Source organism: Balaenoptera acutorostrata, chromosome 20, assembly GCF_949987535.1.
Source record: "Balaenoptera acutorostrata chromosome 20, mBalAcu1.1, whole genome shotgun sequence".
Lineage (NCBI taxonomy): Eukaryota > Metazoa > Chordata > Mammalia > Artiodactyla > Balaenopteridae > Balaenoptera > Balaenoptera acutorostrata.
Window position 1 is genome coordinate 16,392,959 of NC_080083.1, and position 27,371 is coordinate 16,420,329.

The window sequence follows — 27,371 nt, forward strand, 5'->3', positions numbered from 1 at the left end:
GGGGCCTCACCCCACTCAACTCAGCGACCAGCCACGCAGCTGCCGCTCTCCTGGCCCAGGCTCATCATCCGCAATGGGGACAATGTGGAGGCCCCGCCCGTGTATGATTCCTACGAGGTGGAGTACCTGCCCATTGAGGGCCTGCTCAGCTCCGGCCGACACTTCTTTGTGGAGCTCAGTACTGACAGCAGTGGGGCGGCTGCAGGCATGGCCCTGCGCTATGAGGGTGAGCCTGCTGGGACCTAACTGGGGGTGGGGGTCTTGAGCCTGGGGTCTCTTCTCACACCCTCCCCCTCTGCCTCCATTCCATCATCACACCTTCCAACTCAGCCCTTGCTCACCTGCCACCCAGGTCCCCTCTCCCTACCCCTCTCCTGAAGTCCAGGATTCTACTCCATCTTTTCAGGAGACCCCTGCCTGGACCCAGGACCTCTGGTCCAAGAGAATGAATTCTCTAGAGTTTGAAGAACAAAAATGGCCCCAACCCTTAGGGAAGGAGAATTGCTGCAAGAGACATTCTAGCACCACTCATGCATGCATATGTCCATCATTCAAAAAACATTTATTGAGCACCCTCTGTGTACTAAGCACAAACTAGGCACTGGGAATACAATGGTAATCAAGATGGCCTCCTGAGCACAATCGGGATGGATAATCTGGGCTGTCCCTGCCCTCTGCTCCAAACCTCAGACATACACCTGCAGTCAGGAGGAGAAAGGCCTTGGGGAGGGAAGTAGGCAGACAACTGCCCCCTGTGTTTGCTCTAGTCGAGGCTGAGCTGGGCTGGGCCCTGTGGTTTGCAGCCTTCCAGCAAGGCCATTGCTATGAGCCCTTTGTCAAATACGGCAACTTCAGCAGCAGCGCACCCTCCTACCCTGTGGGCACCACCGTGGAGTTCAGCTGCGACCCTGGCTACACCCTGGAGCAGGGCTCCATCATCATTGAGTGCGTTGACCCTCATGACCCCCAATGGAATGAGACAGAGCCCGCCTGCCGAGGTCAGTAGGCACCAGTAGATGGGCCTGCCAGGGCAGGGAGCAGGGTGGGCACCAGGGAGCCAGCCACGGGGCCTGGGACCACAGCGGCCCTCTGACATGTGTGATTCAAGCTTCCCCCTGAGGAGGAGGTGGGGGGCTCCGAGCAGTGGGTAGGCACTCCTGTGGGCCGGTGGCAGCTCCAGGACATACCACTGGGGGGAACGCGGAGGGGACGCGCCTCCTCTGCCTTCCAGCTGTGTGCAGTGGGGAGATCACAGACTCGGCCGGCGTGGTGCTCTCCCCCAACTGGCCAGAGCCCTACGGCCGTGGGCAGGACTGCATCTGGGGCGTGCATGTGGAGGAAGACAAGCGCATCATGCTGGACGTCCGAGTGTGAGTGCCCACTGGGTTCGGCCAAGCTACCTCCTGAGCTCTGGGGACATCTCTCACCCAGCCCGTCATGGGGTCCCCGGGCCCAGCCTCCCTGACAGTCCTCCTCCACAGGCTGCGCATAGGCCCTGGTGACGTGCTTACCTTCTACGATGGGGATGACCTGACAGCCCGGGTGCTGGGCCAGTACTCTGGGCCCCGTGGCCACTTCAAGCTCTTTACCTCCATGGCCGACGTCACCATACAGTTCCAGTCGGACCCCGGGGCCTCAGTGCTGGGCTACCAGCAGGGCTTTGTCATCCACTTCTTTGGTGAGCTTGCCCCTGCCCCACCCTGCTGCCTGGGGGAAAAGGGATGCCAGGATGCAGACCCCGAACCATGGCAAGTCAGAGAGTCCAGGGCAATGAGGAGCCTGAGTGCTCTTATCTGATGAGGGAAAGCTGGGAAACTCCAGGTATCACCTTCAGGAAGCTAATCTTGTTCTCCATCTTCCCTGAGGGCCCAGTGAGAGGAAGCAAGCCTCTGTTGCAGCAAGAGGGATTTGGGTAGACAGCAGGAAGAACTTCATAACAGAAATAGGGAACCAAGGAAAGGTGTTCGTTTCTACCTTTCTAACAATCTTTGACAGAAATGACAGTTTTCCCCACCCTACCCAATCCCTCTCTCAGGACTGAGGAATTGGCCAACATACTTCTGGAAGTAAGGCCAAAGCTTAGGTGACAACCCTGGAATCTAGGAGACAGAACGATGCCAGGGACAGGCAAGGAGGGGCCCTTGAGCAGGAAGGCATGAATCGCTGAGCCCGCCTAGAGCAGGCTAGGCCCAGGACAAACTGGCAGGAGCCGGAGTGCCCTCGGGGTCAGGGAGGCTAGCACAGTCCCTGTGGTGCTGCTGACGGCCTGCATCTTGCTGCCCCCAGAGGTGCCCCGTAATGACACGTGTCCGGAGCTGCCTGAGATCCCCAATGGCTGGAAGAGCCCGTCGCAGCCTGAGCTGGTCCACGGCACTGTCGTCACTTACCAGTGCTATCCTGGCTACCAGGTGGTGGGATCCAGTGTCCTCATGTGCCAGTGGGACCTAACCTGGAGTGAGGACCTGCCCTCCTGCCAGAGGGGTGAGTGTACCTGTTCCCCATATTCTCCCCAGCACAACCTACAAGCCTCTCTCCTGGATTCTGACCCAGACTCCAGCCATTATTAGCTGGTATTCATAGCCTCAATTTCCTCATCTGTGAAATGGGATAATACTTTCTCATAGGGTCATCCGCCAAGTACTCCAAGTATTTCGTTCCTGGTATATGGCCAATCAGTATTTGTTGACTCTGATGGACGGGAAGGGGCAAATGAGGAGATACACCAGCAAAATGGTAGGGGCAAATAAATAGGGGTGGAGCCATATGCCATGAAGATGTTGGCTGACTTGGAACAAAGCCAGCGTGGACTGGCTTTTGCTGAGTTCTACTTGGGCTACTTCCCCCCATCACCCCCCACCCATAGTGACTTCCTGCCATGACCCTGGGGATGTGGAGCACAGCCGACGCCTCATATCTAGCCCCAAGTTTCCCGTGGGGGCCACCGTGCAGTACATCTGTGACCAGGGTTTTGTGCTGACGGGTAGTGCCATCCTCACCTGCCATGACCGCCAAGCCAGCAGCCCCAAGTGGAGCGACCGGCCCCCCAAATGTCTCCGTAAGTCTCAAATGAGGAGGATGGGAAGATGCTGCCTCTGGAGGCTAGGGGCCTGGCACCCTCACTGGGCTCTGCCTGCTTTGCAGTGGAACATCTCAAGCCGTGCCATGGCCTCAGCGCCCCCGAGAATGGTGCCCGCAGTCCTGAGAAGCAGCTGCACCCAGCGGGGGCTACTATCCACTTCTCATGTGCCCCTGGCTACGTGCTGAAGGGCCAGGCCAGCATTAAGTGTGTGCCCGGACACCCCTCACATTGGAGTGACCCCCCACCCATCTGTAGGGCTGGTGAGTGCCCTGCCACCCCCGGAACCTCTGCCTGGCCCGTAGGGCTGCTCTGGCAAAGATGTCAAGTGCTGAGAACCAGAACCCCCTGCCCATGCCCCCTTCATGTTATTCTTGGTCTCCCCAGTCTCTGCCAGATCCGTCTGACCTGGTGACACCAAGACAAATTCTGGGATGGGCTCTCCTTGGACAAATCCTTCCCATGATCAGCCCACTCCCTACCTTAGTGGTTTGGTTCTTTGGGCTCATCCACTGCCCTTGGCCCTCCCCTCTTGTTCCAGCCTCTCTGGATGGCTTCTACAGCGGCCGCAGCCTGGATGGTGAGCCCCCAACCTTGAGGGCCAGGGAAATAACCTCCCTGCCCCTAGTTCTCACAGCTCCCAGGCCATGGGTTCTCTGAGGAGGGAGGGCAGAGAAAGAGAGAGGTCTGGGACTAGCGGGGCAAAAAGCTCCTTCCCTGCCCCCAGCCAGCTAGAGGGAGCTGGTGGCTGGATGCCCCTGGGCAGAGGTGAGGGGATGTGGGATCCAGGCCTCTGCCCCAATCCCATCCTCTGTGCTTTCAGTTGCCAAGGCGCCTGCTGCCTCCAGCACCCTGGATGCTGCTCACATTGCAGCTGCCATCTTCTTGCCACTGGTGGCAATGGCGCTCTTGGTGGGAGGTGTGTACCTCTACTTCTCCAGGTGAGTCTGGCTTCCCTTCCTGCCCTGCACCCCTGACTCACTCCTGCCCAGCACTCCTGACTCACAGGCTTCTCTGCCGCACAGGCTCCAGGGGAAAAGCCCCCTGCAGCTGCCCCGAACACGACCCCGCCCTTATGACCGCATCACCGTGGAGTCAGCATTTGACAATCCGACTTACGAGACTGGAGTAAGTACCCAGGCCAGGCCTGACACCCTAATCAGGACCCAATCCTATGCTCCCTTGGGCAGGTACCCCTGAGGGTCCTGCCAAGCCCTCTCTCTCTTTTCCTTTCCCTTGGGAAGGTGGATTATGGACTGGCGAACATTTTACAAGTTTCCAACTCCCAGCAGTCTCTTTCCTTTGCAGGAGACGAGAGAATATGAAGTCTCCATCTAGGTGGGGCAGCCTGGGGAAGCCGGCTCAGCCCTGCATCACAGCCCAGCAGCAGGGCTCCCAGCTTCCTGCTGTCCCTCCACCTCCTGTACATACCACCTGGGAAGAGATGCCACCAATCCCTCAAGAACTTGTGCTCTTCCCGCCTGCAATGCCCACCAGGGCCTATTTTCTTGGTACCACTGCCCACTTAGGGCCCCTCCTTGGGTCCAAGTCAGGGGCATCTGCCTCTAGGCAGAACACAGCTGGGGCACAGGCATCAAGAACCAGCATTCTCCTGACTCTCTTTCGTGCCCTGGACCTCCAGCCTGGAATTCACAGGCAGAGCGGGAGCACCTCTCTCCATGTGACCACCATCCAGCCCTGGCATGTAGCACCCTGCAGCAGGGTTAACTTGACAGTGGCGGAAACTGTGCCAGGGTGCTCCTCACGGGGCCATCACCAGTGGCCAAAACTGCTCTCAACAGTGACCTCTGGGTAGTCCTGACATGCTGACATCAGCCCCCTCGGGGTGGGGGGGGGTCTCTAGTCTTTCTCTAAGGCCCCGGGAATGGTCAGTTCTGCCTTTTGTCCCTTCCTGGGGGAGGCAATAATTCTAAGGGATCCTAAGGGGTTTAGGGACTCTACCCCAAGCTCAGGTTGGGCTTCCCTAGGCCACACCACTCATGCTCCACACCAAAGCAGGACACCCCGCTGCTCCCCTGGCAGCCCTGCACCCTGAAGAGAGGGAGACCTTCCCCTGATGTCAGCCTGGCTGTTAAAAACATACTCTTTCCCATTAGCCCCTCCTCCAACCCCAGCCCCCTGTCAGCCTTCCCTCCTGGCCACTGCGTTTTGGGATCAGGGGAGTGGGCAGGTATATTCTGGAGAGGAGCAGAGGTCCAAGGGTCCAGGAATTTGGCATGGAACAGGGGGTCAGAGCGTCCCAGGGAGAGGCCCAGAAGCTGGCTGCAGGCCACTTTGTACATGTAATGTATTATATGGCGTCTGGGCTCCAGCCAGAGAACAATCTTCTATTTCTGTTGTTTCCTTATTAAAATGGTGTTTTTGAAAAAAACCAAGCAATGGCCTGGTGGATGGTACTTTCTTGGAGGGAAGGAAGGTGGAAGATAAATGGGATGTGGACTTTAGGACCAGAAGGCATGCTGGACCTACCAACTGATCATCTCCAGATTTTATCAAAACCCAGTCATGGGAATTCCCTGGCGGTCCAGTGGTTGGGGCACAGCACTTTCAATGTGGTGGCCTGGGTTCAATCCCTGCAGGGAACTAAGATCCCGCAAGCTGCGCGGCACAGCCAAAAAAAATACAACAACAACAACAGAAAAAAAGTCACATGCCAGTGCTTCAGGGACCACTGTCCCAACAAGGTCAGTGCAACAGATGGCATGTGAAATAAGAGGTCCCAATTGCTGGTGCCACAGGGGTATGGGAGCCCAGGAACCCAAATGCTCATCAATCCCAATGCTTCATTTCCTCCTCTTTGCTAGGTCCAGAACTGCAGGCTGGCACATTCCCAAGCCTGTCCTCTAAGCCACTGTATTGCTGGAAAAGCCCAGGAAGCCTGACGCCTCTCTTCTTTCGCTTCCTTCCAGCTAGCAAGGCTTAGGAAATTGGAATAGGAATCAGAGACTGAACCCCTGAACATGAGGCTCTAGTCTGTCTTGTCCTCAGAGAACATCCAGACTGTCAGGCGCAGAGGCAATGCAGCGTAGGGGCCTGGCTCCTATTTTAACAAAAGCTGTATCCATGGACTCCAGAAAGAGGTGACTGAAGTGGATGTGCTTAAGTTTGCCATGTTTGGTCCCTCCCAGCCTCTATGCCCCTTCCCTATGGCCCCCAGCACCTCCTGAGATGTGTTTAGCCAGCCTTGGTCCCCATTATACATCCATGCTTAGAGGTATGCTCTGCATGGCTGCTCTCCAGAGTAAGAGCAAGAGGGAGGCAACAGGGAGTTAAGGGCACTCAGAAGCCAGATGACACAAAATCTCTGATGGAAATAGTAGCAGCAACCAGAACTTCTACAGTCATCCAGCGGGGATGTCTTGACCACTCATGGCTGCCCACCTCCTGGTTCTACCACAAGCCACCTTGAAGGATGGAGAGGCTCCAGTCTATGCAGGATGCAGTGCCTAAATTAGCCACAAGAGGTCACTTCCGAAGGCATCTGTAACCCACCTGCTCTCTCTCAATCCCCCTGGAACAGCCAGGGCTGGAGCTCTCCAAGGTGGCACCAACTACTGGCCCCACTGGGCTGACCTCATCCTCCAAGTTCTGAGAGGAAGGTTTGTGGAGTGATTAGTTCCCCTGGCACTTGTCAACAGAGCCAAGTATTATTTCCCTCTTTAGCCCATTAATGCCTATTCTGTTCTCAACAGCAATGATGGTGTTGATCAGAGCAAAGCCTGGCTCTTTGGACATGTGCCAATGGCTTACTTTTCTGCCCCATAATACCTTCAGGCTGACACAGCAACACAGCTGGGCCCTGAGCAGTAGGAAGGACGCCAGTGGGAGAGGGCACATGATGTATCCATTTCTGAGGGTCTGTGGCATGAAATACAGCCTAAGAAGAGATGAGGTCCGACCACTTCCATACTTCTAGCTCAGCCCTCCTCTCTCTGAGGGCCACATCTCTGGCCCATAGCCACTAAGATTTCTTGTTTGCTGAGGCTGGTAGAGGGCAGAGAGGGCCGATCTACATGATATACTCCCCTGCTTGATCAATAAGGCCCAGGACTTTATCGTTCTTCCCAGGCAACAACAGGATCATTAGGAAAGTCAGAAAAACGGAAACCTAAGACCACACACCGACATCCCCACCCTATCCAATCATCCTCCTTACTCTCCCCAAAAAAGCAGCAACTCGTCACAGGCAGTTAGACAGTATCCTAGCCTGGGAATCAAGAAAGCTGTTTGATTCCTGTTTCATTCACTGCTCTTCTTTGTGCATCTGGAAGTGAGGAGATTAATAGAGATGGTTTTTAAGCCCTTTCCAGTTTAAGGCTTCTGAGAATGCTAAGTACACCTTAACATCAAAAGTGAGCCAGGGGGGCTTCCCTGGTGGCGCAGTGGTTGAGAATCTGCCTGCTAATGCAGGGGACACGGGTTCGAGCCCTGGTCTGGGAAGATCCCACATGCCACGGAGCAGCTGGGCCCGTGAGCCACAATTGCTGAGCCTGCGCGTCTGGAGCCTGTGCCCCGCGACGGGAGGGGCCGCGATAGAGAAAGGCCCGCGCACCGCGATGAAGAGTGGCCCCCGCTTGCCGCAACTGGAGAAAGCCCTCGCACGAACCGAAGACCCAACACAGCCAAAAATAAATAAATAAATAAATAAATAAATAAATAAATAAATAAATAAAAAAAGTGAGCCAGGACACAGCTACCTGGTAACAACGCCAACTAAACGCCTAGTGTCAGGCACAATGATGCCACTCCCTTCTCCACCGCTTCATCTACATTCAGGCAGAGATAACTGGCAGTCTCTGAAGATGGTACCAAGGGCAGGGGCGGGCGCCGTGGAGAGCGTGAAGCCCCGCCCAGAATTCGAGGGGCGGCGTTTCAGACTACAAATCCCAGCATGCAGCACGGCAGCTCTGAAAAGTATCTCTTTCCGGCAGGCAAATCACTCTTCCCCGAGTCCATGCTACCGTCCACAGCATCGCATGCACACGGAACTACGGCCCCCATAACCCACCAGCGCCACCGCGATTCTTGCTCCCAGGATGCAATGCGCTCCCGTTCGCCCTTTGGACCCTTTGCGCATTGCAAACTGGGAGTTGAAGTCCACTGTAGGCAGGTAGCTGGGCGTTGTCCGCATTACAAACTCTTCGCTTTTGGCTTCCTCTTGGAAAGCAATTCTCAGGGACAGTGATCAAGAGAGGGTAGTAACGGGCAGGTTGACCTCTCCTTCCATCACCATGAAAGGCAGGAATGCTCAGGCTAAAATTTACTGCTGGGAGCGGGAGGGAAGAGGGAACAGCAGCCATCCAACCCGACACCAAAAGCATCGTTTTCCGTCGCGATGGCTTTTCTTTTCTCTTTACCAATATGGCGCCTGGTCCAGCCACACCTGACGCTGGAACCAAAAAGTCCAGTACAACATCCCTAGGAGTACTTGCTGTCACCGACAGCCTACCAGCTCTAGCCAACACCACACTTTGCTCCTTTCTGTTCATGCCTGAGGACTCCCAGGACATAGTAGTTTATATCCCACTACCAAAATGGCGAAAGGAGAAGCATTCTCGTTAGGGCTTTCAGGTGACAATACGCCTGCGCGGAGCCGGCCGTGTTGCTGTGGGGCGGGAGGGGAGCATCCTCAACACGCCTGCGCGGGAACAGAGTAGTCTTGGTCTATACTCAAACACCAATGGATGAAGAATCCCCATGTTCCTGCGGCTGCGCTATGACCCTGAGGAGCTCTCCCAGGCGCCTGCGCGAGACCTCAAGTCCCGCCCTTTTCTCTCAGTACGCTGGCGCAGGGCAGAAAGGCGGGGCTTCGGCGCTCCAGACGAATGCCAGCGCGGCTGCGCGCTGGGGGGTACCCCCCTCACTGCGGCTGCGCGGGAGCCCGGCCGCCGGCTGTCACTGCGGTTGCGCGCGGCGAGCGGCGATCCCGGGGCGCCTGCGCGGGTGGCTTTGCGGGCGCTCGCGGTAAGTTTGCGCCAAGTGCGCGGCAGCCGGGACGCAGACGGCGGCGGCGGCGAGAGGCGGAGCCCGGGGACCACCCCCCATCACCCTCCCCGCAGTCACCTCACGTACCACAACCTCACCTAACCTCTCACCCCCACTCCGATCCCCCCAACCCCGGGATGGCAGCGCCCGCCAGCTTTCCCGGCCGGACCAGCGGTCGCCAGCACCGGCTTTAGCCTGTGGGACTAGGCCCCGCCGAGGCCTGACCCCCGGAGCCGGGACCCACCGTGCAGCCAGACGCCGGGCCGGGGCTGAGGGGCCGCTCCCCCCTCACGGCCCGTGGGGAGGACGCTGCCGTCCCGGGGACTGGGGGCCGGGGGGTGGGGGGGAGCCAGGGCGAGGAAGTCGGGACCCGTGTTTGGAAAAAAGAAGGGGGGCCGGGGTCAGGAGCACCCCCTCCCCCCGTTTCCCCCCTCCCCCCGGGGTTGGGGGGGCCGGAGCAGAGAGCGCCCAGCCCGGGAGGTGGATGAATGTGGGAGAAAATGGAGACCAAGACGATCGTGTACGACTTGGACACGTCGGGGGGGCTGATGGAGGTAAGAGTGGCCCTCCTCATCCCCTTCCCCCAGCGCCGGGAGGGAACCTCCGCCCTCCGCCCCACAAAGCCGGCCCTGAGTTCGCAGCGCAAGAGGGCCGGGAGGGGGGGGGCTCTTCCTCACCCAGACTCTCCCTCCCATCTTTGCAACTCGGGGGGCTACGCTTAGCCGCCGAGGACGTTTGCAGCAGTTTCACCTACCCGCCGCCCTCGATTCGCTCTCCCGAGGCGCCAACCCACTGCATCTCGTTGCACCGGCGGACCTCCCCACCCCCTTCTTGTCGGCCCCTTTGTGCTTCCCCCAGCACGTCCGGGTACTGGGCTTCAGGCCTCTCCCGAGCCTGGCTTTGGAGTCCCCCACTGTCCATACAAGGAAGTGGCGAGAAGGGAACCGCGCACCCTCTCCCCATCCCCCTACTCTGATCCTCCCCATTTGGAAGAAGCCGTTCTCGTTGTTGTGCTGCAGGAACGCGGTTAGGTTGGGCTCCCCCTGGTTCCGGGGGCTGAGAGGTTCTGGGAGCAGGCTGGATGGGAGGAAAAAGGACAAAAGGGGGGAGAGGGGTGGGTGACGGAGAAGCCGCGCCGGGGGGGCGACGGACCGCCCGGGACCTCCGAGTGTGCACACACGCCATTTGTATGTGTGTGCAGCAAATCCAAGCTCTGCTGGCTCCCCCCAAGACGGACGAGGCAGAAAAGCGGAGTCGGAAGCCTGAGAAGGAGCCCCGGCGAAGCGGCAGGGCCACCAACCACGACAGCTGCGATAGCTGCAAAGAAGGTGGGGATCTCCTGTGCTGTGACCACTGCCCAGCCGCCTTCCATCTCCAGTGCTGGTAAGGTCTGGGGACCCCTCCGGAGCCCCTTGGCGGACCCTTCTCGGAACATTCCTTCACCCGGCCTACCCGTGGCTGCCGAAATAACGGGCGATTGCAGCCGCTAGCTTTCTGCAGCCGCTGGGGCCAGCGCCTCCCCGCCCCCAGGTGCTGCCCGGATCCGGCCGTTTGGGGGGGGAGGAGAAGCAGTGGGTCCGGACCCCGAGGTGGGGGTTGGGAGGGGTGAGGAGAGCCCCATCTGGGATTGGAAGTCACTGAGGAGCCGGGACGGAGCCGGTGGGGCACGGCCGACGGTGGCGGGGAGGAAGGGGAGGAGCTCCGGGCCCTGCGCCGCTCGGCTCCCCGCGCGCCCGCCGCCCTCGGGCTCCTGCCTGGCTGGGCTGTCCTCGCGGTGGGTGCGCGGAGCCCTCGGCGGCCGGAGCTGCCCTGGTCCAGACCCGCGGGACCCGGCGCCCGGGCGCTCCCGGCTGTGGAAGAAATCATGGAGGGTGTCTCTCGAGTCCGCCTCTTCTCTCTGCCTCTCTGTTTACAATATGGCGACCTGCCTTTAAATTATATTTTTATTCTCAGCGCCATTTTGGCTGCATATATGATTTGCAAACGTCTCCCGGGGAACGGTGGGGGTTGCCTCGGGGTCCTTTCTGCGGAAGCTCCTCGGGGGCCGGGGCTGGGATCTTGCCGCTTTAGTCCCCTTTCTCTGCCGCCGCTTGCCCCCTGTTGCCTGTCGGAGCTGCCTCCCTCTTCCCTCCCCGCCCCGCGCTGCCGCCTCTTGGGAAATCGGACCGGGTTAGACAATTAAAATTGCCATTGGGCGCCGATTTCACTTCTCCGCTCGGGATCGGCGAACCCTTCGCTGCAGAATTCTTTGCTGCCGGGGTTAGGATTGTGTGTGGTGGCTCCGCGAGGGCATTTTTAAGGACCGGAGAGCTGGAAAGCTGTGCGCTTTCCGCCCCCCCCCCCGCCCCACGCTTACTGAACGCGAGGGGAGGGGAGAGACCGAAGAGGGAGGGAGGGACCAGGGTTGGTCTCCCGCTGCTTGATCCGCCTCTGCAGCTCAGCCCAGAACAATCCGGCCAAGAAGAGTTTAAACTCCAGGTTCTGCCTGGAGAAATCACCTCTGCCCTCCACAAAAATCCCACATCTGCGCCGGGACCCCGATTCCATCTTGTTCTGATGGGTCTTGTTCTGTTCAGCAACAGTTGACTGAGGCAGACGTTTATGAGAGGAGATGGCTGGAGAGAGCGGGAAGGAGAGGGGCTGTTCTGTTTGTTCCCACCCGTTTTTGATGTTGCCTCTTTTAGCTCTCTGTTTAAAAAAAAAAAAAAAGTGGTTTTCCTTAAGCTCTCTACACAGTTCCATTCACATTCCGTTTCTCGGTTGGTGGAATAGTGCCCATTGTATATTTGTACTAATTGCAGGTTTTGGAACACTTATTAGACAGATGACTGAGACTGGGCAAATTAAGTCTGTGGTCAGAAGTTTTGTAGGAAGCTCCCATTACCATTCCCAAGATTCCTTTGCCCAGGAGAGCACCCCATCTTGGCTTATAATGTTGCAGAGACAAAAATGATTATCCTGGAGGAAGCTTTGCCAATGGCTTTAAAATTTTTATTGTGAAGTGACTAATACCAGCAGTAAGGGTCTGTGGTTTTTAACCTTTGCTTCCTGTTGGTATAAGGTGTAATCCACCTGGAAAAAAAAATCTCCTGTCAAGTTTCCTGTGCTGTTCTTGAGCACAGAAGAGATTTGTACCTGGATGTGTTGTGTTGCTCACCAGTTATTCCCTGTTGCTTATGTTTTTCTTATTGTGCTTGTTTGATACATACTAAGACTGAATTGTAGACTTCTTGATTTAAAATGTGGATTAATGTTTTACCTGTAGAATGAAGTTACCGTTAACCAAGAATGGTGATTCCCATACTGAGTGAGAATTTTGTAAACTCTTTATTATTGTTTGTTTAATAAAGCTGAAATTGTTTATTAGAAACTTCAGGCATAGAAAAAGTGTGCTGTTTTGCCTGAGATTGGGCTTTCAAACTATAAAACCTAACCCCTGAATCTTTGAATTTGATGAGTTCAAGTCTTGTCAAATTTTAACAATTAACAGTTCTACTTTAGCTGGTAGGAGAGAGGGAGGGGCTTCTAGCTGTTAGTGAGATTCAGACTGTGCATTTCACTGACTACTTTTTTTTTAAGACCATGAATGGGAACTGGTAATCAGAGCTTTGAGAATCCTAGTAAATGAGGCAGAGCTTGTTTCACATCTCCAGTTCCCTCTTTGAAGATGCCAGTACTGAATGTACCATTGACTTATTTGAGTAGTTACATATATCACAAAACGTTGCAGATATTGATACAAAGGCAGGAACCCTTCTTTCAAGTGAGGCTTACCCCACTTTCCTGCCTCCTACCCCACACTCTTTCTAGCCCAAGTGAAATATTTCATTAACCATCTCAACCCGAGTAGTTAGGTCAAGCACTTAATGGTGTCAGAAAATTTTGATTCCTGCGTGTGCTCATGGTAATTTGTCCCGTTATTGTTTATTTGTGTCATGTGGGAGTGAGGTTAGGAGGTGTGACTATATTTTCTCTTGCTTCCCTTTTTAACTAAGAGTGGATTATTTAGATAAGCATACTAATGATAATTTTCCTTATGTACAGAATGTTCAAAAGTGAAGATGGCGTTTTGCAAACCCTGTAGGTCATAATTGCAATGCTGCTGTGAGTCTCCATTCAAAATTCTGTGAGACAAGTCCTCTTTCAGTCTCTGGTGGCCTTTCCAGCTTGCCTCCCAGTGAACAGCATCTAGTAAAATGCTCCCGAAGTGATTCTAGGCAAGCTTTACCTCCTGGGCTTAGTGACATGGCCATAACCACAGGGGATTTTTCCTAAGATAATCTACTGGAGGAAATGACTGGTCACATAAGCTGTATTAATTGTCTTGTCTTATCTCAGGGGCCAGGGCTCTGTATGAGGAACAGTCCTTTCTTCCCAGTTAGACTGGGAGCCCTCTTTCTGGGTTTTCTCTGATGAGCTTCTGGGTGAGGGAATGAATTGTCCTGTGCTCAGTACCATGAACTCACTGAAGAATTAAACTTGAGCTGATGTCTTCATATTTGTTTAAGTGATAGTGTAATCATTTTATCCAAGTTTAACTGGTTTATCAATTATTCAGAGTGGGGTTAGGGGTTACTAAACCTGCTCCTAGAGAATTAGGAAGAGATGTTTTTAAGTGTTCGCTGGGGAACCTGACCTTTATCATAATTGTTGTGCCGTAAGTTGAGCTTTCCGAAAATACTGATCTCCATGGACTGGTCTCTAAAAACCGGCGTTAAAAAAAAAAAAAAAATTAAGACTAACTGGTGGAGCTCTGGTTGCCGCAGACCCATCTTTCTGTTTGAGATGGATAGGATTGTTCTCACTGATAAAGTGAATACCGTAGGCATCAGTAATGAGGCTGACTGGAACCTGGATGGTTTCCTCTGATTGCATTTTGCTCCAAACAGTCTGAGGGACCAGAACGGTCTGGTTGAGAAGTGCATCTACCTCAGCAGACCTCAGCATGGTCGCTTCCCGTCAGACAGATTTCTGTAGCATTTGCCTCCGCATGTTATATTTGGAATTGTTGGCCGGCTTTCCTCTCTCTGGTGTTGGCAGCATGATCCAGAATGAGGTTTTCGAAGAATGAGAGTAAAAAGGTCTCTGTGCACAGGCAAAACGAAGCTCAGCTTGGAGTTTTGCATATTTAATTTTCAGTGAGTCATAACAAGAAAGGTTTCACACACACAGTAAAAAACTGCCTTGCAGAAAATCTATACTGTTTGAACTTTTAAGGAGGTGATTTTTCTGATTTTGTTGTGTTTAGCTCGTCATTAGAATAGTATCAGGCAAGTGGTGAATTAAAATACATTTGTTTTAACATTATCTTATACATCTTTTGTTTCTGACATTCCAAGTGCTTGGAAGCCTGGCACTGAAGAACTGGAGGTGACAGCATCTGGACTCCCTCCCTTCACTCTGCCCCCTCAATAGTAAAATAACTCAACAATAAACAAACCTAATTTGGTTTTGTGTGTATTTTATTTATTTTTGCATTTGCTGTGTTGTGTTGGAATCTGGGTGTGTAGTATTGTTTTTAAATGGTCCACTCAAACAGGAAGGGTCTAGTAACATTTAACTTTAACTCAATTTCACATGCATGCTTCGTCAAATTAATGTGGGGCTCCGGGGCCAATTTTTATGAAATGAGTGCTTTAGTTCAAAGATAAGGGATAATCGCTGTTTAAAAATATAAGGCTAATACTTGGTATGAGTTGTTTACTCACAAAATGTTTGTGACCCAGATGGCTTTGGTTGAGAAAGGAAGCGTCAGAAATATTAAAACCGGAAAGAGAGGTAATACTTCTCAGAGGTAACAGTTTTTGTGTAATTTAAGGCAAGTACTTAGTGGTACTGTTGTAGGAAATTTTTCGTTTCAGGCTTGTCCCAAAATTAATTACCATACTCAGTGAAAGGTAGGATGCAGTTATAATCTCATCAATCTCCTGCTGTTCCTTAAGGCTCTCAAAGTACTTTACAGATGGGCTCCACTAGTACATTAGGGCTGTTTGGGGCCTTTGTAAATGAGTTGTGTTGTTTTTTACATGTTTAAATGTGTAAAAGCCATATTTAGGTACAGCCTTCATTTTAATCTGGAGATGAGATTCATGTTGGTCTTTTTAAAATTCTTAATCAAGTATGTTTCCAAGAGAATTTTTTTAAAGCCAAATCATAAAGACATAAATTACCTGATTTGAACTGAAAAGGAATTCAAATTGTCACTACTGTGTGTTGAATGAAACACTTTTTTATTAAGCTCTGAATGAAAGTACAAGTGTTACTCAAAAGGGCTCAGTGAGTTTTCCAGGTTCATCCTTCTAGGATTTGTTGGTGCTTCATTCCTTTTCATGGCTGAATACTATTCTGTGTATGGCTATACCATATTTTTCTAGTCCATTCATCAGTTGATGGATATTTGGGTTGTTTCTTCTTTTTGCTGTTGTGAATAATCATGCTATGAATACTTGTGTGCAAGTTTTTGTGTGGATATCTGTTTTCATTTCTCTTAGGTGTATACCCAGGAGTGAAATCACTGGGTCATATGGTAACTCTTACATTTAACCTATGAAGAACTGCCAGACTATTTTCCAAAGTGGCTGCATCATTTTACATTCCCACCAGCAGTGTACGAGCATTCCAATTTCTCCACATCCTTTCCAATACTTGCTATTACCTGCCTTCTTGATTAAAGCCATCCTATGGCTATGAAGTGCTATCTCATTGTGGTTTTGATTTGCATTTGCCTGATGGCTAATGATACTGAACATCTTTTCATGTGCTTCTTGGCCATTTATATATTTTCTTGGAGAAATGTCTATTCAGATCCTTTGTCCAATTTTTATCAGCTTATTTGGTTTTTTATTATTGAGTTGTAAAAGTTCTTTATATATTCTAGATACAAGTCCCTTGTCAGATATATGATTTGCAAGTATTTTCTCCCATTCTGTGGGTTGTCTTTTCACTTCCCCTATCTTATTTTTTTTTTTACACAATTATTTTTTTTTAATTAATTAATTTATTTATTTATTTATTTTTGGCTGTGTTGGGTCTTCGTTTCTGTGCGAGGGCTTTCTCTAGTTGTGGCAAGCGGGGGCCACTCTTCATCGCGGTGCGATCGTGGCCTCTCTTGTTGCGGAGCACAGGCTCCAGATGCGCAGGCTCAGTAGTTGTGACTCACAGGCCCAGTTGCTCCGCGGCATGTGGGATCTTCCCAGACCAGGGCTCGAACCCGTGTCCCCTGCATTAGCAGGCAGATTCTCAACCACTGAGCCACCAGGGAAGCCCCCCTATCTTTTTATTTTTTAATTTTTAGTCTTACCTAGAAAAAGATGGTTGATTTAACCACACTTGAATGTCTATATCTATATTGTCTATGTAATGACAGTAAGTAAAGGATTTCTTCTGTGAACTCAGTCAAGATGGTGTATCTCAGTGGAGGGAACCTTATGATGATTTGGTGTGTTGCTATTTCAGCTTTTCTGGGTGACTCCTCTTAGCAAAGAAGTCTAAGGCTGGAAGTTACCCTAGAGGCAGTATAAAAAATCCACCACCTGCCCTAAGGCAGGATGCCCACCTGGCTCCCACCAGCCACAATAGAAAATTTCTGTGTATAGGCACTTCTCATACTTGGAGGCCCCTGGTTCCTGGTTTAAGGAGGAAGATTTTAATCACTTCAGGTTGATTGGTAACTGCTTGGGGTGGAAATAACTACAGATCAGTTAATGAGCTTTTGATCCCGGTGAACAAGAACAAAAAGTTGTTCGAACAGTGCAGTGAACTCACCTATTTATACGTGTCTTTATGTAAGCCCAGATAGCAGTAAATAGCGAGGCGGCATGCAGGGAATATTTGCTTGAAGGTTTTATATAGCTTATAAAAAGAAACCGTCTACTTTGATGCTCCCTAGAAATGCAGGTGTCCTGCTTCTTAACAGAAATGGGTATATTTTTTCTTCTACAAGTGATAGGGCGATAGAAAATAGATGAAGCTGAATGTTGTTTGCTTTGAGTTGTAAGTAGAGTACTGAAATCCATCTCTGAACTTTCTTGTCCCACCCCCAGTGCATACACAACAGTTCCTTGGGTGTGTAGTTAAGCAGACCAATCTGGTGGAAAATTCTGGTTGAGGTTATGATGGCATTTACTATGATAATGCAGCACAGGCTCCTGGAAATGCATTCTTGTTTTCTGGGGGTTTTTTGTTTGTTTGTTTTTGTTTTTTATTTTTGTCTGCGCTGGGTGTTCATTGCGGCGCGCAGGCTCTTCGTTGTGGGCTCAGTAGTTGCAACCTGAGGGCTTAGTTGCCACGTGGCATGTGGGATCCCAGTTCCCCGACCAGGGATTGAACCCATGTCCCCTGCATTGGAAGACGGATTCTCAACCACTGGACCACCAAGGAAGTCCCTGCATTTTTGTTTTAAGGTGCCAGAGTTTTAAGTCACCAGAGCAGGGGAAAAAAAAAGTTTGTTTTCCCAACTCCACTGTGCTCTTCCTTTGACTTAAAGTCCCCAGGGAGTACAACATGGCCAGCTGCATTGCCATTCATGAGTGACACTTATAAGAGCACCTCTGCATAATGCTAGCCTCCCAAGAGAGAGGACAGGAGTACAGCTGTCCCCCTGCCAGTTTCCTGAAAGAGGAGGACATTGTATTCAGTGCAAGTCCTAGACCAAATTTCAGAAAGGCACTTTGGTGTTGCAGATTTGTCACCATGCCCAGGACGCATGCACAGGTCGCTAGCTGACTGCTTTTCCCATGACTCAACAACAGTTAAGAAGAATAAGAAGGTGACTCTTTTTTCTGCCTGCCACTTACAGATATCAAAATCCTCATCCTTTAAGCCTTTAATTATTTCTAAATCTAGTCTCAGCAAATAAGAATAAAGATGAAGTTTTGTGTGGGAGGCAAAAGACACTGAGGAGTATAATGGGCACTGACAAAAGAAGAAACCGTTGATTGGACCCATCAGCAAAAAGGAACTTGGCTGTTACATACAGCTGTTGCTGAATTCACAATAAGCAAATTCCAAGTACACCTTGCAGATTGATGAAATTTTCTAAGAAAAACTTGACTCGCTCATTCAAAGAACTACTTTCCCTTTTGCAATCCTGTACTAAATGCTCATTAAACTACTTGAGAGCCAGAGACTGACCCATTTCCTCTGCTCATTGCTGCGTAATACTTAGTGGTATTACAAATGAGAGACGTGCGAAGATAAACACTGGTTGGGGAACAGAAATGATGTCTGGGTTCTTCGAAGTGGATGGTACCTTTGTTAACACAAACACATGGTGACTCTTCCTTTCTCCCTAATTACGTTTGCTTTTCTGTATGTTAGTAGCTTTGGTGTTTAATCTTCGCCCTTCCCCTGTTTTCTGACGAACTGTACAGGGTATCTCCCAGGAAATGTTTCCCGGTCTTGAAAGGACAAAAGACTTAGTAACAGCAGGGTGGGGGAGGCAGGTGGCGGGGACTCAATGCCTGAACCTAGCGTTAGTCTTTCCCACTGATTTGGGCTCTGCGTGAGGCTCTTTTTGAAATAAGCTCAAGTGAGCAGGAGAGGACTCTCTGTGGCGTTTGAGTTTGACTGTAGCCCAAAGACATCACTTTACCTCCAAGCCAGGCAGGGGTGGGGGTACCTCTCAGAATTACTAGCAAGGTTGAATTCTAGAGTGGAAACCTGTTTGTGGCAGCACAAGCACATTTACAGTCTTTTATCCAGCTGTGATCCTCAGAGGGTTGTTGGATATTTTTTCCTCCTGTCTGCATTTGTACAAAGAGCAGAAAAGCTAATGAAATGCATGGAACTTCGAGTGAGTTTAGAAAAGTCTCTGCATTACGAAACTGGGCAATGTGGAGCTACTCCTGTTCTTTCCACCAGCCATGGGCTCCTGTGATGAGCTGTGAGCTTTTTAATTCCCATGTTCACTGAACCCTCAGGTAGAGTTCTACTGATTCGTGTTTTTTTTGTTTGTTTGTTTGTTTTTTTGGCTGCGTTGGGTCTTCCTTGCTGTGCACGGGCTTTCTCTAGTTGCGGCGAGCAGGGACTACTCTTCGTTGTGGTGCACAGGCTTCTCATTGCAGTGGCTTCTCTTGCTGCAGAGCATGGGATCTAGGTGCATGGGCTTCAGTAGTTGCAACACGTGGGCTCAGTAGTTGTGGCTCGTGGGCACACGGGCTTAGTTGCTCTGCGGCATGTGGGATCTTCCCGGACCAGGGCTCGAACCCGTGTCCCCTGCATTGGCAGGCGGATTCTTAACCACTGCGCCACCAGGGAAGTCCCTCTACTGATTATTGGTTTTAACAAAGCTCTGGAAACATTAGAGGGAAACTCTGTGGTGAACTTTTTCCATTAACAATCATCAATTATTGGTCAAAATACATTGTGAAAATTATACTACATAAATCTCATTAAATGTGTCTAAACCTGTAACTTTTCATAGTTCTATACGTGGGTTGGCTATATTTAACTTTCCTTGATCTTGCTTGCCATTTTTTTGAAAGAATGTCTTAAATGTAGGGAGAACTATGTCACTAATTTTGACCTTCATTGAGAAACATTGTTTTGCTTTATTATCTTCGTTTTGCTTTATCCCTCCTTGGTAGTCCTCTTGGTTTTGCCTGGCGTAGATGACACTTAGCCATTCTAACTCAAAGCAATTCCGACGCCTGATTCCATGATATCAGACATCTTTGACTTCAGGCTGCAGTTTGTGGTGTTGTAGGATGCTGTATAGTAAGAAGAGTGTCTGCAGGTTATTTAAGTTACAGGAAAGAGCTCATGTGCAAGGCTTGTATGCTTGCTGTATACAAGCTTTCCACACATCTTACCATTTGTGTGCACACATTCAGGCCCTTAGGGTGATTGTTCTTTGGTTAGGGACCATCTGAGAGAAAAGTGGGCCGAAGGGAAAAATCATGGCACTCTCTCTGACAAGTATGTTCAACTCCTAAATAGGTCACCAGGGGTATAACTGGAAGGCTTCAGAAGCCCAAGTCAGCACTTAGCTGTGGCATCAAACCACGACAGCACAGTTTGACAGCGTGCCCAGGAGATTACTTCAGTCATGCAGGGTGGGGAGCTTTGAGGTTTCTGAGTAAAATTAGGGGAGGGGCGAGGGTAAGGGTAAAAGAAGAGGGGAATAAGTCCTGTGCTGTTTTGGCCCAAAGAGTAGCATTATTCTTTAATTTTTTAAAATTTTTGTTTGCGTTGGGTCTTCATTGCTGCACATGGGCTTTCTCTAGTTGCAGCGAGCGGGGGCTGCTCTTCCTTGCGGTACGCGGGCTTCTCATTGTGGTGGCTTCTCTTGTTGTGGAGCATGGGCTCTAGGCACGCGGGCTTCAGTAGTTGTGGCGCACAGGCTTAGTTGCTCCACGGCATGTGGGATCTTTCTGGGCCAGGGCTTGAACCCATGTCCCCTGCACTGGCAGGCGGATTCTTTTTTTTTTTCTTTTTTTTAAATTTAATTTATTTATTTTTGGCTGCGTTGGGTCTTTGTTGCTGTGCACGGGCTTTCTCTAGTGGCGGCGGGGGGGGGGGCTACTCTTGGTTACAGTGCACGGGCTTCTCATTGCGTTGGCTTCTTTTGTTGCGGAGCACGGACTCCAGGCGCACAGGCTTCAGTAGTTGTGGCACGTGGGCTCAGTAGTTGTGGCTCGCAGGCTCAGTAGCTGTGACACACGGGCTTAGTTGCTCCGCGACATGTAGGATCCTCCCGGACCAGGGCTCGAACCCATGTCCCCTGCATTGGCAGGCAGATTCTCAACCACTGCGTGGCAGGAGGATTCTTAACCACTGTGCCACCAGGGAAGTCCCAGTAGCATTATTCTTCTTCCGTCGTTTTTTTTTGGAAGACCCTGTCAGAGGAGAGTAAATGAAGCAGAAATCCTCCTTAGGGAAAAGCAGCTGAGCCTTGGGTAAAAACCCGCTCTCTGCATTTAGTTGGATTTCAAATAGATATTCTCCCTAAGATGTTACTGTTTTTAGTTTTCCCAGCCTTTATAGAATTTTAGGTCCAATATCTGTAAGATGTGAACTGGTCCAGTTTCCCTGAGCTGTGTCTGCAAGAAGAGTGTAGCCTATTTCCTTATTCTTGATAGTCCACTAAAATTTGACCATGGAACAGTACCCAGTTTTCCATATCTTTGAGACTCTTATGGAATACACAATTAAAAGTGTTGGTTCTTTCCAATGGAATATTCCCTGGGAGTATTAGAAAGTGACTGTTGGGGATGTATGTATATGTATAGCTAATTCACTTTGTTATACAGCAGAAACTAACACAACATTGTACAGCAATTATACTCCAATAAAGATGTTAAAAAAATTTTTTTTTAATAAATAAGTAAAATCCTTTGTTGCCAAAAAAAAAAAGAAAGTGACTGTTGAGGCCAGAATATTGACTCTTTTCTAAAATAGGTGGGCTCCAGCATCCATCATAAGGTGAATGAATGAAGCCCATTTTTTAAATGTTTGCAGCCAGCTCATTTTCCATTGTAGAGAAGCCGGGATTGCAGGAATCGGCAAACCAGTGGTAAATCAGGCCCTATGGCACCAGGCTTGGCTTGTGGAGAAGTCAGCAGAGGCCAACACCTGCTATAACTGTTGGTGTTCTACCCTCCCTCCTTCTTTCCCTGCACTTCTTATAACCCTCTTCTCCAGGTGTCCTTCACTGGGAGGATGCCCCAAGCCAGCTCTACATAGAAGGAGATAAAATTTGGGGGCACAGTCAGCTAGCTTGAAAGGATTATATGCCTGTGGAAGTGACGCAACTAGCTAAGTTTCTCAATAGGGCGTTTGTAATGGCCTGGCACTTCATTGGCCTCCTTGTTGTTAACACAGCTACTAAGGCTCTGCATGAAAAAACCAGCAGCCCTTGTACTTTTTATGTACTTTGTGGCATTAGCTGTATTTGAGTCAGTAGCTGGGATAAAGGAGAGTAAGAAATTAAGGTTCAGGGACCCCCATGAACTTTCTCTCTGCTTTCATCTCTCCAGTATCCTTCAATATGACCCTCTTCTCTGCCTTTGAAAGGTAGGCCATCCATGAAGGGAAAAGCTGATACCCACACAAGTGTCCAGAGAAAGCTTACTATTTCTGCTGGCATTTAAATTTCATTAAATTTTGTTCCCTCAAAACACAGACCATTAAATTTGGGAATTATTAATATAGCTTTTAATTTAAGTTTTAAAAGATATTGTTAAATTAAACTTTACCCATCACCTCTTAGCTTTTCCAGGACAGAAGCTGATTTCAATTTATAAAAGGCTTGTTTTCTGTGCTGAGAGGTGCCTTTATAGATCCAGATGGCTGCTAGGAGGCTGGGACATGGTTGTAGTCCTGTCAGCGATCACCCTCGCTCCCCTTTTGACTGGTACCAACACGTTTCCTGAGCGGGCCGTGAGCAGCAGGGCCAGTCTGAGAGAGAGGAGGCCTGTTCTGAGCATGTATTGTCTTCTGCAGTTGGTCTTACACGATGCCGTGAAATATAGATGCAGGATTTTTATCTGGTAGTGGACCTCACATGGATGGATGAGACCCATGAACTGTGAAATTAAAAATCAAAACTGCTCAGTGCCGTTGTTTGCTTGCTGAATACCCCACCACCACCAAAAAGGGGGGGAGAAGGGACATACAGATGATGCGGGGCAGTGGGCAGCGGAATCTTTCTTAGTCTGATATTTTGTTTCAACTGAAATGATGGTTTATGTAGCTAGAGAGTTTCTGATTCTTGGAGAATGATGGGTTCTGACAGGAGGGACCCTAACCAGGGTCATTTGACTGACCTCTTTTAGAAGAGAACCTGAGTGGAAGGCTGTTGTTGGTATTTTGTGTGCAGACATGCTGTTTGCACAGTGTTTCTGTTAAGTGTTTGTGTTAAGTAGAATATTTTTGTCAGTCCAGGAAGAGAAAATGGAGTGTGTTCTTTCTTAAGTATTTTTCATCCACTTGCTTCCTCTTGTCCTAAGACATACACCAAAGCTTATAATTTGGTTAAGTGATATTTTCATGTCTCTCCGGCTCCCTTTGGCTCAAGTTTTAAAATGTCAGTGTTGCTTGGCTGGATGGACAGTTGCAAGCCATACATCAGTAAAAACATATTAAAAAAAAAAAAAAGTCCAGAGCCCAACGCCATTTTTATCTGCATGTTGTAATGTAAAAAATAGGTCTCTGAAATAAAAGGCAGTCTTTTCTGCTTCTCTGTCTCCCTTCACCTCTCCCCTCCTCCCTTTGTTCTCTTGTTCCCCTCCCCCTTCTCTCTTCCAATTCCATATTGAAAAACTGCTTGTGCTGGGTGGATAATTAACGCAGAGCTATGGAGCAACAGGTCCCACTGGTGGCGACTAAATCTGAAGTAAATGTTAATGTCGTGCAGGTTCACATATATTAACAGGCGAGGGAGATGAGTGAGGTTAGACTCCGATCAACCACACTGGTATACGACTTGAAATAGATCCTCTTAATTAGAGAGCCAAGAACCATGACAACTACCAACATCTTCCACCTGCAGTGGTGAGCTGCAGCCTCATTAGTGAATGAAAGAGGCATTCTAAATTAAAACTGGGCTCTGTCCTTGGGCTGTAAGTTGGGATCATCTGGCTCTGGGCTTTGAATCTTTGACACGAAGAGGTCTGTCAGTGCAGGCATTACAGTTAGCTGAGGGGTGTATGTTTGTGGTTTTCTCTTCGATGACTCCAGAAATAGACCAATCTAGACACCCTCTTCAGCAACAGAGATGCATCATTTGTATTTGTTTATGGAAGTTCAGATGCTAGAGTCCCGCTGCAGAGGTTGGCTTTAGGAGTTTTAGTTTGAAAAAATTAACGTCTTTGTCCAGCTTTTTAATTGGTTTGTGTGCAGATGTTACTGTTAACAGTTTATAGGCCCTCTCAGGCCTCACAGAGAGCCACACCAAACTCTGAGACGCATACTCTTCAGTCGTACAATCTCTGAAGATTTAGAGCTCTATTGTTATGAAGTATTTTATAGCTAACAGTGTCTTCAAGATCAGGTAGTGGTTAAAATAAATAACAAGTTGGAGAGCAGTGAACAGTCACTTTCTGGCCAGGAATTGCAGGCCAGGGCTTTTTTTTTTTTTTTTTTTAATTTTTTATTTATTTATTTATGGCTGTGTTGGGTCTTCGTTTCTGTGCGAGGGCTTTCTCTAGTTGTGACAAGCGGGGGCCACTCTTCATCGCGGTGCGCGGGCCTCTCACTATTGCGGCCTCTCTTGTTGCGGAGCACAGGCTCCAGACGCGCAGGCTCAGTAATTGTGGCTCACGGGCCTAGTTGCTCCGCAGCACGTGGGATCTTCCCACACCAGGGCTCGAACCCGCGTCCCCTGCAATGGCAGGCAGACTCTCAACCACTGCGCCACCAGAGAAGCCCCAGGCCAGGGCTTTTTAACAAACGATCTGGAAGGAAACATCCATAGCCATGAAGATGGGAAGATATTCTGCAAGAGCGCCATGCTCACAGGGCACTCTCTTCTCTGCCGTGGAGAAGGGTGCCTGTCTCGCAGCACCGCAGGCCATATTCTTTTGAAGTCAGAAAATAAAGGCCCTTGGCCTGTTGGCTAAAGAGCTACCAGTTTTCCAAGACAAGCCAGCTCACATAGAGAAAATGACTCTTCCAGGGCTCACCTTCCTTCCCAGGACGTAGACAGTTCTCAGAAGGAATCTAAAGGCTCAAATAATATTGTGTGCTAGGTGGACTTTAGTCTCTGTTCCCAGGGAAGTGTCTCCACTCCCAGAACCTTCCTTTCATCAGGTAGGTTTTCAAAATACCGAAATATACCTTCTTCTAAAACTATAGTTTCCTTGTGAACACCTCAAGATCCTTAACTTCACCATCTTTAAAGGATCACTGGCTTAATTACCATTTGCTGAATAGCAGTTGTTGAGATGTGGAAAGAGTAGGGGAAAGGCCACCGTCACCTTCAGGTACCAAAAGACCAAAGTTCTGAGGCTCTGTTTTGAGTCTGGCATCCATGAGCTGTTGAGTTTTATATAGGTCTGTATGGCAAGAATCAGTTTGTAGTTGATTATATGTGGTCTCATTACCAACTGTCCTTTTCACATTATGATCCCTGAGAGCAAGGACCATTTCTGAAATCTCACCACTTAGCACATTGCCTAGCATAACATAGTGTCCAATAAATGCTTGAGTGGATGACTCTGGTCCTCTCTCCCTAAAGGCCGTGTTTCTTTTTTTTTTTTTTTTTTTTTTTTAATTAGCTAATTTTTATTTTTTATTATTATTATTATTATTATTTTTAAATTTTATAGCTACTTTATTTATTTATTTCTTTATTTTTGGCTGTGTTGGGTCTTCGGTTCGTGCGAGGGCTTTCTCTAGTTATGGCAAGTGGGGGCCACTCTTCATCGCGGTGCAGGGACCGCTCTTCATCGCGGTGCGCGGGCCTCTCACTATCGCGGCCCCTCCCGTTGCAGGGCACAGGCTCCAGACGCGCAGGCTCAGCAGTTGTGGCTCACGGGCCCAGCTGCTCCGTGAAGGCCGTGTTTCTTGATGGGCTAGATCATAACTTGTTTGCTTTGTGTCCTTCCTCTAGCATGGTACCTCCAGTGTGGCATTGGTTAGTAAGCAGTGGGAACTCAATAAATATTGACTAAAGGAGAGGGGAATGCTCAACCCTGTGGTTGAGGAAGATACCGTGACGGATATTCCACTGTGTTCTCTAAAGGTTTGCTTTTTTTTTTTTTTTTTTTTTTTTATAATTTTTTTTTTTTTCCCTACTTTATTTATTTATTTATTTATTTTTGGCTGTGTTGGGTCTTCGGTTCGTGCGAGGGCTTTCTCCAGTTGCGGCAAGCGGGGGCCACTCTTCATTGCGGTGCGGGGACCGCTCTTCATCGCGGTGCGCGGGCCTTTCACTATCGCGGCCCCTCCCGTTGCGGGGCACAGGCTCCAGACGCGCAGGCTCAGCAGCTGTGGCTCACGGGCCCAGCCGCTCCGCGGCATGTGGGATCTTCCCAGACCAGGGCTCGAACCCGTGTCCCCTGCATTAGCAGGCAGACTCTCAACCACTGCGCCACCAGGGAAGCCCTGTGTTCTCTAGAAATAAGAGAACTACCTAGAAATCAGATTGAGCTCAAGATTTGGAAGAACCAGGAAGCTGATTTTGGTTCTAATTCTGCTTTCTGACTCCATGGCTTTAGATAAGTCTGTTTAGAGATACCTGTATGATGGGAGTAAGAATTAATTTTCACAGTATGATGGTGAAGATCAAATAAGAGCATCTGTGAAAACACTTTGTGAACTGTAATAGACTAGATGTAAAATGAGATGATCACTCTGCTATTTCTAAGCTTTAGCGATTAGGAAGCATATTGATGTCTTTATAAGCAGCACTGGCTCATTAGTGTTTTCATGGTTTTTACTGCTAAGCAGCAGAAACTGATCATTTTAGCACTACCTGACTTTTAACTTTTAATGATTTCCTTTTGTAGAGGATGGCTCTCAGTACCCTGTCTTCACTGATATATGGGGATGAGAGGGAACTGGAACAGAGCGATGTTTTTCTTGACAGGCATATCATGATTTGAAGATTCTGGCATGCATGTAATTGTTTTGAAGTTCATACTTAACTTATGAGAACATGGCGGGGAAGGAGCTTTAAGATGGGTGGATGAGGTGGGGAAGTCCTCAGGATGTGTATGTGAGTACCCCGAGGCTGCAGAATCTCCTTTCTCCCTGGAATCCTTTCTTGGTTGACAGTATTTCTCATATGGAACAAAATTAGTCTGTTTGCAGAACAACATCTTCCAGAACTAGTTCCTGAGCTTATTACCCCAATGGCAGCCTGTCTTTCCTTGAGTCATTTCATGAATCCTTTTCCTCTAGATGTTTGAGTTGAAAAACTGCCTTCTAATTTTTGGCTGTGTTGAGTCTTTGTTGCTGTGCGGGTTTTCTCTAGTTGTGGCAGGCGGGGGGCTACTCTTCCTTGCGGTGCGCAGGCTTCTCATTGCAGGCTTCTTGTTGCAGAGCACGGGCTCTAGGTGCGCGGGCTTCAGTAGTTGTGGCACGCAGGCTCAGTAGTTGTGGCGCACAGGCTTAGTTGCTCCGCGGCCTGTGGGGATCTTCCCGGACCAGGGCTCGAACCCACATCCCCGGCATTGGCAGGCGGATTCCTAGCCACTGCGCCACCAGGGAAGTCCCACCATATTTTCAAATTTATTTCAAGATGCATGTTCTGTCTCTAAGAAAGCAGCAAAATCCCAACAAGGCCTCACTCTTTTAAATGTTCTGTGTTCATCCTGGAGACAACACTCTGACTTTGCTGTACGGC

The 27,371-nt window shown here is 49.6% G+C and overlaps 2 protein-coding genes across 4 annotated transcripts in view; both read left to right on the forward strand.

Annotated features, from left to right (window-relative positions):
* The window catches only part of SEZ6 (seizure related 6 homolog), a 98,016-nt gene extending 92,574 nt beyond the window's left edge, over positions 1-5,442 (forward strand). Inside the window, exons 10-20 of one of the 2 annotated variants that reach the window (XM_028166868.2) lie at positions 60-226; positions 804-998; positions 1,232-1,370; positions 1,482-1,678; positions 2,287-2,481; positions 2,864-3,055; positions 3,142-3,339; positions 3,618-3,656; positions 3,900-4,017; positions 4,102-4,204; positions 4,385-5,441. In XM_028166868.2, the coding sequence (XP_028022669.2) occupies positions 60-226; positions 804-998; positions 1,232-1,370; positions 1,482-1,678; positions 2,287-2,481; positions 2,864-3,055; positions 3,142-3,339; positions 3,618-3,656; positions 3,900-4,017; positions 4,102-4,204; positions 4,385-4,414 (1,573 nt within the window). In that variant the 3' untranslated portion in view covers positions 4,415-5,441. Of the gene's footprint in view, positions 1-59; positions 227-803; positions 999-1,231; positions 1,371-1,481; positions 1,679-2,286; positions 2,482-2,863; positions 3,056-3,141; positions 3,340-3,617; positions 3,657-3,899; positions 4,018-4,101; positions 4,205-4,368 lie in introns of both variants that reach the window. The other variant, XM_057536854.1, reaches the window with a different exon arrangement.
* Positions 5,443-8,987: 3,545 nt separating this feature from the next.
* PHF12 (PHD finger protein 12) overlaps positions 8,988-27,371 on the forward strand; it is a 41,163-nt gene continuing 22,779 nt past the window's right edge. Inside the window, exons 1-2 of one of the 2 annotated variants that reach the window (XM_007183863.2) lie at positions 8,988-9,636; positions 10,284-10,465. In XM_007183863.2, coding sequence (XP_007183925.1) covers positions 9,571-9,636; positions 10,284-10,465 — 248 coding nt within the window. In that variant the 5' untranslated portion in view covers positions 8,988-9,570. The remainder of the gene's footprint in view (positions 9,637-10,283; positions 10,466-27,371) is intronic. The other variant, XM_007183862.2, reaches the window with a different exon arrangement.